This window comes from Dipodomys spectabilis, unplaced genomic scaffold, assembly GCF_019054845.1.
Source record: "Dipodomys spectabilis isolate Male_0828 unplaced genomic scaffold, ASM1905484v1 ptg000046l, whole genome shotgun sequence".
In the NCBI taxonomy this organism is placed as follows: Eukaryota; Metazoa; Chordata; class Mammalia; order Rodentia; family Heteromyidae; genus Dipodomys; species Dipodomys spectabilis.
The window spans coordinates 7,375,155-7,390,958 of NW_024870723.1; the positions used below are offsets into that span (position 1 = coordinate 7,375,155).

The 15,804-nt window shown below is 43.4% G+C and overlaps 1 protein-coding gene across 5 annotated transcripts in view; it reads left to right on the plus strand.

Moving 5' to 3' along the window:
• The window catches only part of Mrrf (mitochondrial ribosome recycling factor), a 59,871-nt gene extending 50,538 nt beyond the window's left edge, over positions 1 to 9,333 (plus strand). For all 5 annotated transcript variants that reach the window (XM_042678636.1, XM_042678637.1, XM_042678634.1 and 2 more), the window contains one exon: positions 8,855 to 9,333. In XM_042678636.1, coding sequence (XP_042534570.1) covers positions 8,855 to 8,932 — 78 coding nt within the window. In that variant the 3' untranslated portion in view covers positions 8,933 to 9,333. The remainder of the gene's footprint in view (positions 1 to 8,854) is intronic.
• Positions 9,334 to 15,804: the final 6,471 nt, after the last annotated feature.

Genomic DNA, 15,804 nt, shown 5'->3' on the forward strand with positions numbered 1-15,804 from the left:
TTGTTCTGCCCTCCTTTTCTCTGCATTAGCTCAAAAAGGACATTCAGATTGGGCTGGTTGCTTCTGAGCCATGATCAGATCTCAAATAGACTTTACCCTAGCCTCGACCCCAGCTGTGCCAGCTCCTTGTCCCTCTCCTTGGACATTGTGTCTCTGACTCTTAGACTTTACATTGCTTCCTTATAGTAAGCCTGCAGACCTCCGGGCCTGCTCAGGCATTTCTCACTTGGCTGACAATCTTGGGATGTAGAGCCCAAGCTCCTTGCAAAAGAAAAAATGATCAAATAACCAGATTTCCATAAAACCCATGTAACAGACCTCCCTAAAAGCTTTCACCTATTAGTCTTGGACACTAAAGTATCACCAATCTATTAAGATTAGACATTTTTTTCCCTTCTTTTGTGTGTGTGTGTTTGGTTGGTTGGTCATGGGGCTTGAATTCAGGGCTTGGGCACTGTCTCTGAGCCTCTTTGTGCTCAGGGTTAGTGCTCTACCAGTTGAGCCACAGTGCTACTTACAGTTTTTGAGTGGTTAATTGAAGATAAGAGTCTCACGAGGACTTAGTTCTGTCCAGGCTGGCTTCAGATTGCGATCCTCAGATCTCAGCCTCCTGAATAGCTAGGATTACAGGTGTGAGCCACTGGTGCCTGGGCTTCTAGAGCTTCTTAGTGGTGTGTATGTGTGTGTGTGTTTGTGTGTGTGTACACGTACTGGTCCTGGGCTTCTAGGGCTTCTTAGTGGTGTGTGTGTGTGTGTGTGTGTGTGTGTGCTTCTTAGTGGTGTGTGTGTGTGTGTGTGTGTGTGTGTGTGTGTGTGTGTGTGTGTGTGTGTGTGTGTGTGTGTGTGTGTGTGTGTGTGTGTACGTACTGGTCCTGGGGCTAGCACTCTGCCACTTGAGCAGCTCTATGTCTGGCTTTTTGGTGGTTGATTGGAGATAAGAGTCTTGTACTGGGCTGACTTTGGACTGCAATGCTTAGATCTCAGTTTCCTGAGTAACTAGGATTACAGGTATGAGCCACTGGTGCCTAGCTGTTCGTTTGTTTTCAAAACAAAAAATAGCTTTATTTTTCAGATACTACACTAATACCTATTATTTCTTAAGAGAATGAAGAAAGTCATTGAAATCTCATCAGTTAGAGATGACTGTTAATGCGCGTGCGTGCGTGCGTGCGTGTGTGCGTGTGTGCGTGTGTGCGTGTGTGCGTGTGTGTGTGTGTGTGTGTGTGTGTATGTCATTGTTAACAGGTGTTCTACCATTTGAGCATGTCTTCCATCCTTTGTATGCTTCCCATATAGCTGAGCTGATAGGCAGTGTCACCAGGCCCAGTTTTTTTGTTGAGAATTACAAGTTTACAGGCTCCAGCCACTGTTACCTGGCCATTTGTTAGTATTTCCTTCAGGCTATCTCTCTGAGTGGATCTATGATACTTATATTGCACAACTTTTCACTATCAGAGTCTTTGCTCAAAGACACATTTAAATGTTAATTCTTAGCTTATAGTTGCTAACTTCATTTACAGACGTGTAGTAAAAAGTTGGGGTAGGAAAATGTTTAGGACAAAGTCTTGTGTGCACTTTGTTTTGTTCTCTCTGTTAATCAGAAAACATCAGCCAAATGTTTGGTGTGAGTTGTTTATTTTATATAAACAAGACTGTGGCTGATAGTTGCTTCAACAGTTTTAACAAATGTATTTGTTTACTTTTCTTCCTGATTATTGAAGTAATATCTGTTTATTGTAGAAATGAAGACTTTCTTTAAAAGGGAAATTTTCATCCAATAAGCCCATATCACAGAGGCAGTCTCTGCATTTTAGAATAATTCTTACTTTAATTCTTTTCTTTTTGTCTTTCTTTTTTAAATAAACATTACATAGTTTGAGCTGTGTTTGAGTATATATAGTATATTTACAATTTTATGTCTAGGTTTAATTTTCCACTTGGCATAAAAAGGAGTTAACATTTTCTCATGTTTAAAAAAAAACTTTTTGTAAATAGCTGGGTTTTTTTGAGGATAGTACTATAATTTGAACTCAGGACTTTGTGCTTGCTAGCAGGTACTCTACTACTTGAGTCATTCTGCCAGCTCTTAATTTTGTTTATTCTTTTTGAGATAGTGTCTTTGTTTGTCCCCTGGCCTCTCTTGAGCTTCTCAGTAGCTAGGATAACAGGCTCATACCATCTTGTTCAGGTTTGTGTTGAGAAAGTCATAAGCACTTTTTTTTTTTGTCAGAGCTGGTCTTGAACCATGATCCCAACAGTCTCAACCTTTCAAGTAGCTAGGATGACAAGTGTGAACCACCACTGCCTGGTATCTTTCCCTGCCTGCCTGCCTGCCTGCCTGCCTGCCTGCCTGCCTGCCTGCCTGCCTTCCTTCCTGCCTTCCTTCCTTCCTTCCTTCCTTCCTTCCTTCCTTCCTTCCTTCCTTCCTTCCTTCCTTCCTTCCTTCCTTCCTTCCTTCCTTCCTTCCTTCCTTCCTTCCTTCCTTCTTCCTGTAAGTAAGGTTGCAATGAATATCTTCATTTTAAATCCTTGTTTTCCTTAGGCTAGAGCATCTTAAGTGTGGAATTACTGAACAGAGTAATGCATGTTTTTAAGATTCTTAGTGCATACTGCCTAAACCACTTAATGTTTTTAAGAATATATGTATTTGTTTTAGTATACCTTTTCTAACTCCCAATACAGGTGTGTGTGTGTGTGTGTGTGTGTGTGTGTGTGTGTGTGTGTGTGTGTGTGTGTGTGTGTGTGTGTGTGTGTCTGTGTGTGTGTGTCTGTGTGTGTGTCTGTGTGTGTGTGTCTGTGTGTGTGTGTCTGTGTGTGTGTCCGTCTGTCTGTCTGTCTGTGTGTCTGTGTGTCTATACTTGGGCTTAAAGTCAAGCTCTCATGTTCTTGCTCAGCTAGTACTCTACCACTTGAACTATACCTCTTGTCCAGCATTTTGCTAGCTTATTGGAGATGGAATTTTACTCGGCTCTTCCAACCTGGCTTCAAACTAAGATCCTCCAGGTCTCAGCCTCCTAGGTAGCTAGACTTACAGGCATGAGCCACTGTTGCCCAGCTTTGAACTGAGAGTTTTAATGTGAGCCTAAAGTATTGATAATACATGAAATATTGCTTTTACAAAACTCCACAACCTCAGAAAAGATTATTTTTATATAAATTTATATAGCCATCTTAGAAGATAATGTGGTAGTATATATCAAAATCCAATTTTTGATTCAGTAGCTTAAGAATTTACCCAAAAGAAATTGTATTTATGTATATAAAATTATCTAAAATTCTATATGGGAACATAATTGGTATATATCTATTCATTAGAATATGTATATATGATAATTATAAGAATGTTATAAAAAATTTTAGAGTTTTATTTACTTGTGTATGTATGTATGTATTTTTATTTCTTTATTTGCTTATTTTGTTGGTCGCGGGGCTTGAACTCTGGGCGTGGGTGCTGTCCCTCAGGTCTTCAGCTCAAGGCAAGCGCTCTACCACTAGAGCCACAGCGCCACTTGTGGTTTTCTGGTGGTTTATTGGAGATAAGAGTATCACAAACTTTTCCTGCCTGGACTGGCTTTGAGCCATGATCCTCAGATCTCAGCCTCCTGAGTAGCTAGGATTACAGGTGTGGCACCCAGCTTGTATATTTATTTTTAATGTAAGAGTGGGGTACTATACTCTAGTCCCCGTTATTGGTGAGGTGGAGACAAGAGGATTGTGAATTTTGAAGCTAATATGGGGAAAGTTAGCTAGACCTCGGTCACAAAAACAAAACACAAGTGGAAGAGTGGTCAAGACCACGTGTGTGTGTGTGTGTGTGTGTGTGTGTGTGTGTGTGTGTGTGTGTGTCTGTCTGTCTGTCTGTCTGTCTGTACTGAGGCTTAAACTCAAACTCTCATGTTCTTGCTCAGCTTGCTTGTTCTCCGCTAGCACTCTAGCACTTGAGCCACACCTCAAGTCCAGTATTTTGCTAGCCTATTGGAGATGGAGTTCCACTTGGCTTTTCCAACCTGGCTTCAAACTGAGATCCTTTGACCTAGCCCTGTTCATGCACAAGGCCCTGGGTTCACTCACTAGTACCTCCAAGAAATTCAATTCAGTTAAATAAGTAAATAATAAAATGGTGAGCTATCCAAAGCACTTTCATTTTTCATTTTTATAAAGAAAAGTCATATAGGCAGAAAATGTTTGGCAGCTAAGACATATCAAATACCAAAAGCAGTCATTTAAGATGATGAGATTAGAAACCATTTTTGTGTTTTTTTCCCCCCATTAAAAACATTTTTTAAAACTCTTTTGAGGTCAGAGTTTTAAAAACTTTATTGTAGAAGTTCTTCAGTCTTCGGTGTGTAAGAATGAAATGAGTTTGTGGGTTCTGTCTCAGCCATTGTGTCTGACTCATAGTCATTCAACCCCTTCAAACTCCCTACCTCCAGCCCAGGTCAGCTCCACTGAAGAAGGACCAAGGGTCTTCATGCTCTGGACTCCAACATCTGCCAGCCTGCTGTTTTACCTTTTCTTTAGATTGCTATAAATGGGCCTGTTCAACATCAAGGCTCTTGGCAGAAGCCCCCGTAACTCTAGCCAAGATTCTTTCACTGTGCCTTTCTCTGAGAAACAGCTATTCTCCAGTGAGTGACTCTGGGCGCTAGTGAGGCTGAAGGAGAGGAGGGCTCCGGCAGACACGCAGCAGACAGGAGACTGAACTAAGGGAGGCAGTGGGCATCCTGAGCCAGTCTGAGTATGGATGGTTTACACACAGGCTGGGCCCATAGCTGTTCGTGGCACCCTGCCTTTCATGCCCTTCATTTTCCTGTGGTGATGATGATGATGATGATGATGATGACGATGATGACGATGACGACGATGATGACAGTATGTTGGTGATAATGTTAAGCTCTTCATGAGACCGCATATGATCATGGAAAAGGCACTTGCTTTGGAATTGGTCAGGCCTAGATTCAAATTGTAGCTCTTTTACTTCTCAGCCATGAGGGTCAGCTTCACTTTCTTGAGCCTCTCTTTGCTCATCTGTGAAGTGGGAATAGTGCCTGTCCCATAGGATTGTTGAGGACCAAGTGACACAACCATACCTAGAAGTGACAAGTATGGTTGCTGGTCCTTGGTAATTTTCACCATATTTGTCCATGCTATTCTTCTCCCTTCCTTGTGACCTTAAAGGGACTGGAATTGACTCTCAGTGACTCTTTGCACATCCTGCTGGAATGAGGAAGGATGTCTCTATAAAGGGAATAGGATATCAAACTGGCCTCTGGGAGTGGGAGTGGTTTTTGCTCAGCATCACTTCTGCTCTTGGGCAGCATAGTGAATTTTCTATATCTTGGTTTGCTGCTCTGTCAAGGGGATGGAACCTGTTTCACCTGCTTTATAAGGGGTTTGCAAAGTGGTTGAATTTGAATGAAGTAACAGAGGACTTTTGCACAACAGGAACTATTACACAATAGGCAGGCAAAATAAAATTTCTGTTATGCCGGATGGAAATATGGTATCTCACATGCTGTGAGGGGGTTGTGTGCACAAATACATTTTAAATGAAGTAAGTATACAGCAGTGGAGGTTGCTGTTGGTATATTTTAAGAATTGTGATAAAGATGAAAAAGATGAACCTTGAGTTAGACTGTTCCCAGCGGCAGTTTGTACCTACAATATGGTTAAAGTTAGTAAATCTTTTTATTGATTGATTGACTAGGAAAGAAGTCAAGAGCCAAGCTTCAATGGCTCATACCTGTAGTTCTAGCTACTCAGGAAGCTAAGAACTGAAGGATCTTGGTTTGAAGTCAATTCAGACAGAAATGTCTGAAACTCCATTTCCTTGACCAGCAAAATGCTGGACTGGAAGCATGGCTCAAGTGCTACAGTGCCAGCCATGAGTAAGAAAGCCAAGCAAGAGGGTGAGGTCTTGAGTTCAAGGCCTGGTACCAGCACACACACAAGTGTCAGGATGTGATAGTAAAAAACAAACCAAAAAACCCCAACATTTGCACAGGAAATAACCTGCTTTAAATCCTCTTGTATAGTCATGAGTTTGCTTAACTCTCACAATTATTTTTGAGAAGGGGAACTTCATTTGATAACTGAGGAAACTGAGCTGCAAGTGGAAAAATGACTTATACATTGTCTCCCCACTTTTATGGAATCGTTACCCCTGGATCTCTCTTTCGTTTCCATCCCCACCCCTGTGCTCACACTGTCCTCAGTGCCACTTTTCCCAGGAGGCTTGTAGCCCTCATAGCCCTTGTTCTTGGCTACCCCAAGCTGTCAGCCTACAAATGCTGCTGTGCTGCGGGGCACTGCTGCCTACTCCATACAAGGCAGCTACAGGGCTGGAGCATCTTGGTCTGTGGTTGGGTCAGTCAGGGGAACAAGTTACCATTCTGAGTCTAATCACTCTGAGTCTAATGCTTCTCCAGCTGGAAAGTGTGCAGCTGTGGCTACAGTGAGAGCCTGGCCACCTCCCTACTGGGACAAATTGCTGAAAATCCTCTTCAGTTTCTACTCTTTCTTATTGAATTGCCCTTAGTTCCCAATTCCTGGCCCAGACCTGTGGTCAGCAAATAAAGATGTCCAGTAGCTCTGTGCTGCTGAGCACCCAGATCTTGGGCTCCATGCTGTTGCCTTCGAAGCGCTGGTATTGCAGAACATTTGGAAAACATGAATGATTCACTTAGTAAGTATTTCCTGAGAACTGGATATATGCTATGTGCTGGCTGGGGGCTGAGTGTGATCAATTACCTATCTGCTGAGCACTGAAAGATACATTGCTAATATTTTTGAAAACTTTCCTTCTAGTTCTTCAATTTTTTGTTTATGTCTTTTATAGAGCACTTCTCTTACAGGTGTATAAACAGGATCTTGAGTGTTGCTGTTTAATTGAAGGGTAAAGTGACCATGTCTCCATGATAAGGGTCTTGAATCATTAAATCATTTTTTGAATTTTTCTTCTTCTGATTACAAATGTAACCTGTGCTTGTTATAAAATAGTCAAGGCATTTTAGGAATAGATACTGGAATATTATTTATATGCACATTTTTCCTATAAGATATAGGTTCTTAACCATTATTTAATGACTATGCATTTACTACTTTCCCATTCTATAACTTCAGATGTTATGATTTTTCATTATTAAAAATAAAGCCATGATAAATGTCTTTACACACAGGACCTAAGAAACAATGTTCAGATTCTATTCATGTGATAATTTCCCAGTTGAGAGATTCTGGGGTTAAATAGCATGAATATTTGCATCAATTTGAATTTCTATCGGTGACATGAGCTTACTCATTTCACTACAATTTGTTGGCATTGAATATTGTAATTAAAAATTACAACATTGTCTGGGTGCTGGTGGCTCACGCTTGTAACCCTAGCTACTCAGGAGGCTGAGATCTGAGGATCACGGTTCAAAGCAAGTCCAGGCAGGAAAGTCCATGAGACTCATCTCCAATAAACCACCAGAAAACTGCAAGTGACACTGTGGCTTAAGTGGTAGAGCGCTCGCCTTGAGCTGAAGAGCTGAAGGACAGTGCCCAGGCCGAGAGTTCAAGCCCCACAATCGACAAAAAAAAAAAAAAAAAAAATCAACATTGATGACAGCTGAACCATTTTTCTTCAGTGTCTGTTGAATTTTCCATGTTTGTTAACTGGATATATTTAATTCTTCTTAAAATATCCCCTCTCCTTAACTCTTGGGATCTTAATATTCTTTTTATCAGTCCATCTAAAAGCTTTCTATAGCAGAGATAGAAGACATTGTAGAGGCTCATTAAGAGATAGGGCAAACCGGTGGCAGGAGCTCATGCTTGTAATTCTAGTTATGTGAGAAGTTAAGATAGGGAGGATCTCTCACTCCAAGGCCAGGGCAAGAAAGGTTTATAAGATTCCTTCTCAACCCATCGCTGGGTGCAGTGGTACATGCCCATCATTCTAAGCTAAGCGGGAGCTGAGAGTTCAGGGAAGATGGCCATTCAGCCAGCCTAAGAAGAGAAACCTATGATGTCATCTTAGCAAAAAGCAGCGGGAGCATTATGCCAGTGCTCCATTCCTGTTATCCCGTGTACAATGAAAAGCAAAAAATAGAGGACCACAGTACAAGGGTGTACCTGAGCAAGAAGTGAGACCCTATCCTCAAAATACAATAGATCCAAGAAAAGAGGGGGCTTTAGGTGTGGCTTCTCAGTATTTACCTGGCAAATCTCTGAGTTCAAACCCCAGTATAAAGATATATGGAAGGTTCTCAGTATGTATGTGGGGTGGGGTGGGGTTTAAATGCTGGCTTGCAGAATCAGACTACTGTAGGTTAAATTTGGGGATTGCAACTTTGTTGCTGTGTATACTGAGTAAATGATATAAGTGTCTCTGTTTTTTAGTCTTTAAAATCAGTGGTAATAGTATCTTTTTTGTGTTTGTGCTAGTGCTGGGGCTTGAACTCAGAGCCTGAGCACTATCCTTGAGTGTTTTTGCCTAAGACTAGTGCTATGCTACTTGAGCCATCATCCACTTCTGGTTTTTGGGTGGTTAATAGGAGATGAGTCTCATGGACTTTTTTGTCTTGGCTGGCCTTAAATTGTGATCCACAGATCTCAGCCTCCTGAGTAGCTAGGATTACAGGCATGAACCAACCACCAGTCCCCAGCTAATAATAATATCTTAAAGGGTGGTTATTAATGAACAAGAATGTCTATGTAAACTTTTTAGTTCAGTGCCTGGCTGATAACTCGATGTGAACTTTTATTGCTATTATTATTCCCAGATAACCTTTTCCTGTTTCTGAAACATTTGGCCTTCTACCCTTTTGCAGCCCCAGTAATCAAACGACCTTATTTTGTGTTTTTGTAGATCAGCCAAATGGCCGATGACACAGCTGCAGAGCTGGACAGGCATCTGGCAGTGAAGACCAAAGAACTCCTTGGATGAAGGTCCACCGTGGCCCAGCCATACACCAGAGCCTGGTTTCTGGTGGATCCCATAGATGGCAAATGGGCCAGCCACACAGAAGGTTGTAACTGTACTGTCATTGATGAGAGGCCCAGCCTTCCCCCCATCCCCACTGTTCTGCTCTGAGCCTTCTGGTGTGGAGAGTGAGGGCGCTACTGGCAAAGGACCTTTCCTCAGGCAGTTGCCTTGTCCATGGGGTCCCCACAGCCTGGGACCATTGGCAGGCTATCACATACGGTTCCTAGTCGCAGGAGCCTCTTTTTCTGTGAATCAGGCCCCATCTCTGCTTGGACTGATGTGAGCCTGAACCCCTTTGCTCAAGGCCCATTTTCGCGTCATAAAATCTAAATAAATTTAAAAAAATAACTACAAAGAAAAAAATAAAGTTGGTGTGGATAGATAATCTCTAAAAAAAATCTCTATATAAAACAATGATGTTTTCACCTCTGGATTATCTTCACATTTGTTCTGCTCTCTGCCTGGACCACTCTCTCTCCTCACTATCTGGTCCTGTTCACCTTGGATGTCATGTCTTCTTGGGAAGTCTTCTTGTCCCCCTAGCCTAGGCTGTCATAGTTTAACGTACCACTTTTATTTGAACCCCAGTCTGTTTCTTGGCATCACACCTAGAGAGAGGAACAGAAGAGAGAAACATTTGTAGGCATTCATGTATTTGTATTGTGAATAAATGATGCATAGTAGCTACTCAGCAAATGATGGCTACTTTTCTTCTTTTTATGGTTATCATGCTGTCATTTTCCACTCTTGTCTTTGTCCTGGGCATTTCCTGGATATGGTAGTAAGATGCTTTTCCCCTAGGGCCAGACATGGCTTATTGTGGCAGCCTTTGGGTACTAGAATTTTTCCCCCTCCTCTTTTTCTTCCTCCCTCCCTCTTTCCTTCCCTTTCATTTCTAGGCATTATTTGTAATCTTCACAGTAACTTGACAGATGAACGTTATTTCCATTGACAAATAAGAAAATGTAGATGACAATATTAGGTAAGAAATCCTCCTAAAAGAGTAAAGCTAGAAGCCACTGGAGGGTTTTCATTATTCATTGTCAGCCTCACTTTACAAAAATGTGAAGTTTCTTGCCTAAGGTTACATAGCTAGTGAATAGGATTCACATAGAGGCCTGACTCTGTCATCTGTTCGGCTCACTGGTGTCCGAGGGAGGAAACGACCTTGTTCCTACTATATTCTCGCGGTCATCACAAAATACTTCTGCATCCAGATTTGTGAGGCTTTCCTCACACCATTCTCCAGGGGCCAGCAAGCATCTTGCACTGTAATCAATTCCAGTGCACTCTGCCTGGAGATAGTGTCAGATCCCACAGGCTGAGAATGAACCCCATAAAACTGCCCCCACTTCCAATTCCAGTCATGAGTCTGGGCCACCCTTACTTGTTGACTGCCCTTCTACAAACAGGGTGCCTAACCTCCTCCTTTGATGTGCTGAACAGATCACAGAACTCAGGGCAAGTTTCCTGCCATTATTAAGAACACAGATGAGGAGGGACATAGGACAAGGCTGAATGTCCATAGCCTCTCTGGCCACCTGTGTCCCTCTTAGCACCTCTAAGTGCTCAAAGGAGCCGGTGCCTCCTGCCTCCTGGTAAGCATTTAATGGGTACCCATGGGTTGTCATGTATGATATGCTGGGAGCACAGATAGGAGGGGTCAGCTGTGATGCCTGCCATGGCTCTGTGTGGCGCCTTGAGAGGAGGTGGTGGTTCTGGGTCTGCCAGGTGTCTGCCTTCAGAATGGGGCCACTTGGCTGGCAGTGGGGCCTGGTGGAATGCTTTGGGAGCCATGTCTGACCTCTTCCTGTTTGACCCCCTCCAGATTCATGCTGGAGGTAATAAGGGCTGCTCTGCTCCCTCTGCCCATGTGACATAGCTGGTGAGACTTCAAGGTCAGGATTAAGGTCAAGGATGAAAGGACAAACCCCGTTTGCCAGCCCTCGGTGGTCATCCCGCGGTCCATCACAAATCCTCCAGAAGAGCACAGGGACAGAAGGTGAATGAAGGAGCCCCTTTTGGAGGCCAAGACACAGAGCTCTGCAAACAGGCTTTCTTGTGGCCCAAATCCCTCACTCACGGCAAATGTGCTTCTCAAAGATGCAGGATTTTTTTAATAAACAGAGGAAATGATAAATTATGTTGTAATTCCACTCCAAAGGCATTTGGTTCTTAACAGCCAAATCCTCTGTAGTCTTTAAATAAACAAAAACTTATTTGGGGACCAGACGGGGTGGGGGTGGGGAGAATGAAAGATTTTCTGTACTTGGGTCCCACATGTCAACAATTTCTCTCCTGTGTGTGTGTTGGCCAAAGCCGTATATCATGATAAATGAATAAAGGAAAACGTGAAGCCCAGGGCAGTCACACAGCTCAGCAAATGGCTTTCAGCTGATTGCTCTATTTCAGTTGACATTTATCAAAGGGTTCTGTGTTTCTCTCTTTGTCAGGGGTACAGTGGTGGCAGGGGTGGAGAAGAGACTACCTGTTTGGATATGCTGAGTAATGACTGTGGGGCAGTTTACCTCCCTTCTCTCCTGAAGTCTCCTCTCTCTCAAAAAGAAAGAGCTACATATGGAAATCCTCACACTTGCCAAAAGAATTAAGCACCTCTGTTCAGTTCAACGATTCGACTCTCAAGGTCCCACAAAAAACCTCAGGCCAAAGAAGTTTTTTGCCTCTTCATTTTTGTTTCCTTTTTGTATGTGCACACTGTGAAAATAATTAGCTATTTCTTTTTATTTTTGTGTGTGAGTGTGTGTGCTGGTCCTGGGGCTTGAACTCAGCCTGAGTGCTGTTCCTGAGCACAATTTTGTGTTCAAGGTTAGCTTGAGCCACAGTTCCACTTCTGGCTTTTGGGAGTTTAATTGGAGATAAGAGTCTTGGACTTTTCCTGCCTGAGCTGGCTTAGAACCATGATCTTGAGTGGCTAGGATTATAGGTATGAGCCACCAGTGTCTGGCCAATTAGCTATCTAATACAACTAGAGCACAGTCCCTGGCACAGTGCACACTGAAGAAAAGAAAAAACGTTGTTTTCATATCCCATCCGATTGACAGATGTCAGAACCAAAGTGGGCAAAATGATGAAGCAGCAATGGCACAGACAGTACCAGGTGTTGCTGCGTACTTGCTGCTGCTCTCAAAAGGATGTCCAACATCCTGCGTCCACTGGAACAGCTGGGTGAGACTGTGCTGTTGGGGGAAAAAATCATAAGGCTCAGACCTTTCAAAGTCATAGACTGAGATTTTATTTGTTCTTAATGTATGCTCAGCTTTCATGATGAATGCTTAAAAAAAAGTATTCCCTCTTTTGGGGTACATATTTGATGTACAAACAGGAAATTGTAGCTTATAGATAGTTGTTTTGGTTTTCTATATTCTTAGTTTTTGACCCTTTGGGACTCTTGGTCTGAGAGTGGTGTGTTTTGGTCTCCTGTAAGTGTATTTCTGTTTTTGTTTTGTTTTGTTTTTCTTTCCTGCATTTCTTGTGACTTCCCTGTGTGGGCCTGCTACAGGGGTGTCCGATGCATATCTGGACAGCAGAGCCTTCCATCTTCATTGCCTGCAGTGCTTTTGGACCCGAGTCCTGTCTCATTCTGTGTCAGATCACAGCCCCGGTGTGGTTTCTGTTTACATTTACTTGGTACATCTTTCCTCATTTCTTTATTGTTAGCCTTTCAGAATCACTGTGTTTTGGATATGTTTCTTTTATAGAGTTGGGTTTTATTTTACGAACCATTTTGAAACTCTCAACTGTTTTCTATTTTTAATTGTATAATACACATATCATAATATTAATCATCTTAACATTTTAAGTGCACAATTCAGTGGTGTTAAGTACATTCACGTTGTTGTACAACCAGTCTCCAGAACTCTTTACACCTTGTAAAACTGAAACTCTACACCCATTAAACAAACACTAGCTCCCCATTTCCCCCTCTTCCCAGCCTCTGGAGGCCCCAGTCTACTTCTGTCTCTTAGTTTGCTAGCTCTAGGAACCTCATGTAAGTGGACTCATAGAGTATTTGTCATTTTTGACAGGCCGATTTCATAGTTTGGCATCCTCAGTATACATCCATATTGTGTGTGTCAGGATTTCTTTTTTTTCCTAAGTCTAATTTTTCCCCTTAATATATGTGTGTGTGTGTGTGTGTGTGTGTGTGTGTGTGTGTGTGTGTGTGTGTGTGTGTGTGTGTGTGTGTGTGTGTGTGTGTGTGTGTGTGTATGAAACTTTTTCGTAGGTGACAAACTCATTTCTATTTGTTGGCAATATTGGTATGTGTAGAGAAACATTTTTTTCTCCTACTTCTTTTTTTTAGTTGGTTGTAGGGCTTGAACTCAGGGCCTGGATGCTGTCCTAAGCTTTTTCACTCAAGGCTAGCATTCTTACCACTTTGAGCCACAGCTCCACTTCTGGTTTTTTAGAGATAAGAGTCTCATGGACTTTCCTGCCCAAGCTGGCTTTGAACTGTGATCCTCAAATCTCAGCCTCCTGAGTAGCCAGGATTACAGGTGTGAGCCACAAGTACCTAGCTGAAACATTTCTTCTTTAATATTTACTAACAGATCTGTAACAAGAGAGATGATTAGGGAGAAGCTTTAGTTCTCCCTCCGGGATCCAACATCCCTAAGTTTTGCCAAGACAGCAGATCCTCCTGTTGTGGGGTTCCCTGGCGCAGGGCAGGCTTGAGCCTTGACCAAAATAACTTCCTCTTTCCAAGATACCACTTCACAGCAGTTCTCTCCTTCCTGACAAGAAACAAGTTTAAAAGTACAGGACCTAGCCAGGTGCAGGTGGCTCACACCTGTAATCCTAGCTACTCAGGAGCCTGAGATCTGAGGATCATGGTTCAAAGCCAGCCCAGGCAGGAAAATCTGTGGGACCAGAAAACCAGAAGTGGCACTGTGGCTCAAGTGGTAGGGCTGAGGGGCAGCGCCCAGGCATAGAGTTCAAGCCCCATGATTTAAAAAAAAAAAAAAAGGACCTTGACTTCATGTTGGGAAGCTGCTCAATTTTGTAAATAAGGATGAAAGCACAGAGAGGTTAAGTTGCTTGGTCAGAGGCACACGGAGATTTGGAACTCAGGGAGTCTGGTACTGACTCTCTCAGCTAGGCACCCTCATAAGTTTAAAAAAAAAAATTCTATACTCAGCTACTCAAGAGGCCTAGGGCAAACAGTTTGGGAGACTCCATCTCATCCTATTACAAGCTGGGTGGGGTGGTACACATCTGTCATCCAGCTACCCAGGATGCATACATAAGAGAATCACAGTTCAGGTTCACCCCCAGCAAAGAGTGAAACCTTTTTAGAACAATAAGAAAAGTAAAATTGGGCTGGGAGCTTGGTTCAGGTGGTAGAGTGTCTATTTAGTGAGTGCAAAGCCTTGAGTTCAAACCCTCGTATGCTAAAAATTAAGAGAAAAGCCCCTAGGAGACCAGTGAGGCTAGAAAGGGCCATAAGTGTGAGTGGCCCTGGAGCATCTTCCTCCCTGGGTGGAAGGAAGGGGGTGGAATCTGTTCAGTAGTTTCCACTTCGGCCAGAGAACTTGTGCTGTGCACTGCTGGCTTTCACCTTCACTCTGGGCCAAATAAGTAAACACAACGTAGCCAATGCTTTCATAAAATTAAATTTATGGGCTAATTTAAAATTATGTACTACTGTACGTTCCTGAGATGCTTTTTGTTGTTGACAAAATGTTGTTTCTCTTAGGAAATGATAAGCAGGTGGTTCTAAAAACAATTTTCATTTAGAAAAAAATGAAGTTGGGCATGTTCTGTTGTTCCTCCCGTCCCGCATTCCTCCCCCCAACCCACTTTTTCTTTTTTTAACTTTACTGATGCAGAAATCTCCAAGCCTGGGAGCCTTAGGACCTAACACCTATTCCTGGGGCTGCTGGCCCTGAAACTATTACAGGGAGAAGCGGGGAGCTGTAACTAGGAGAGAAGGAAGGAAAGGCAGTTTGCCCTGTGTGGGTGAGCGAATGGGACCCTGTGGGTGAGTGAATGGTGGTGGTGAGGCCTGGGTGGAACACAGGACAATAGTCAATCAGGAGGGTTCAGAGACCTGAATGGGAGGAGGGATAGGTGGAGGGAGGTGTGTCAGGAGAGAGGAGGACAGAGGCAGAATCAAGGAAAACACAGCAGCATGCACAGGTACATGCACACACACACACCTGCAAGAGCTCCACAGGCATCTAGCAAGAGAGGTGGGACAGTCTCGGGACAGGCTATAACAGAGATTGTGCATCTTTACCGTCACTAAGAGATTGAGAACACCCAAGGAGAGAAGGAGACAGAATTCTAGGGGTGAGCCAAAAGGACAGATTTTCAAAAAGAAAGGAAAATGCGCGTGCACACACACACGTGCACACACACACACACACACACACACACACACACACACACACACACACACACACGGACAGACCAAATGAGGCTCTTAGAGCCAGGAGTGAGAAGGGAGGGCCAGGCCTGGCACCGCCCTGTCCCGGGTATGTGCTGGGTATGCGGGTGTGGGCGGAGGAAGTGAGATGCAGCCGGGGCAGGCAGGCAGGCTGCAGGGACTAGATAAGAATGCCTGCCAAAGGAAGGAAAGACATTTTCAAATCTCCCAGAGGGAGAGAGCCAGGGAGGCTGCCCTGGACCTGAGAACAATGGCTACTTGACTTCTTCTGGTCATTAATGAGACAATTAATGGAAAGAGCAACAGAAGCTTCCCCAGGGAGGCTGCTGTGAGTGGATAAGTGGAATGATGGAGCACGATGGTGGCTGGAACTTAGGGGGCCTGGTGTCTCCTGCACCCACTCGAGATTCCTAGTTTGTGGCAT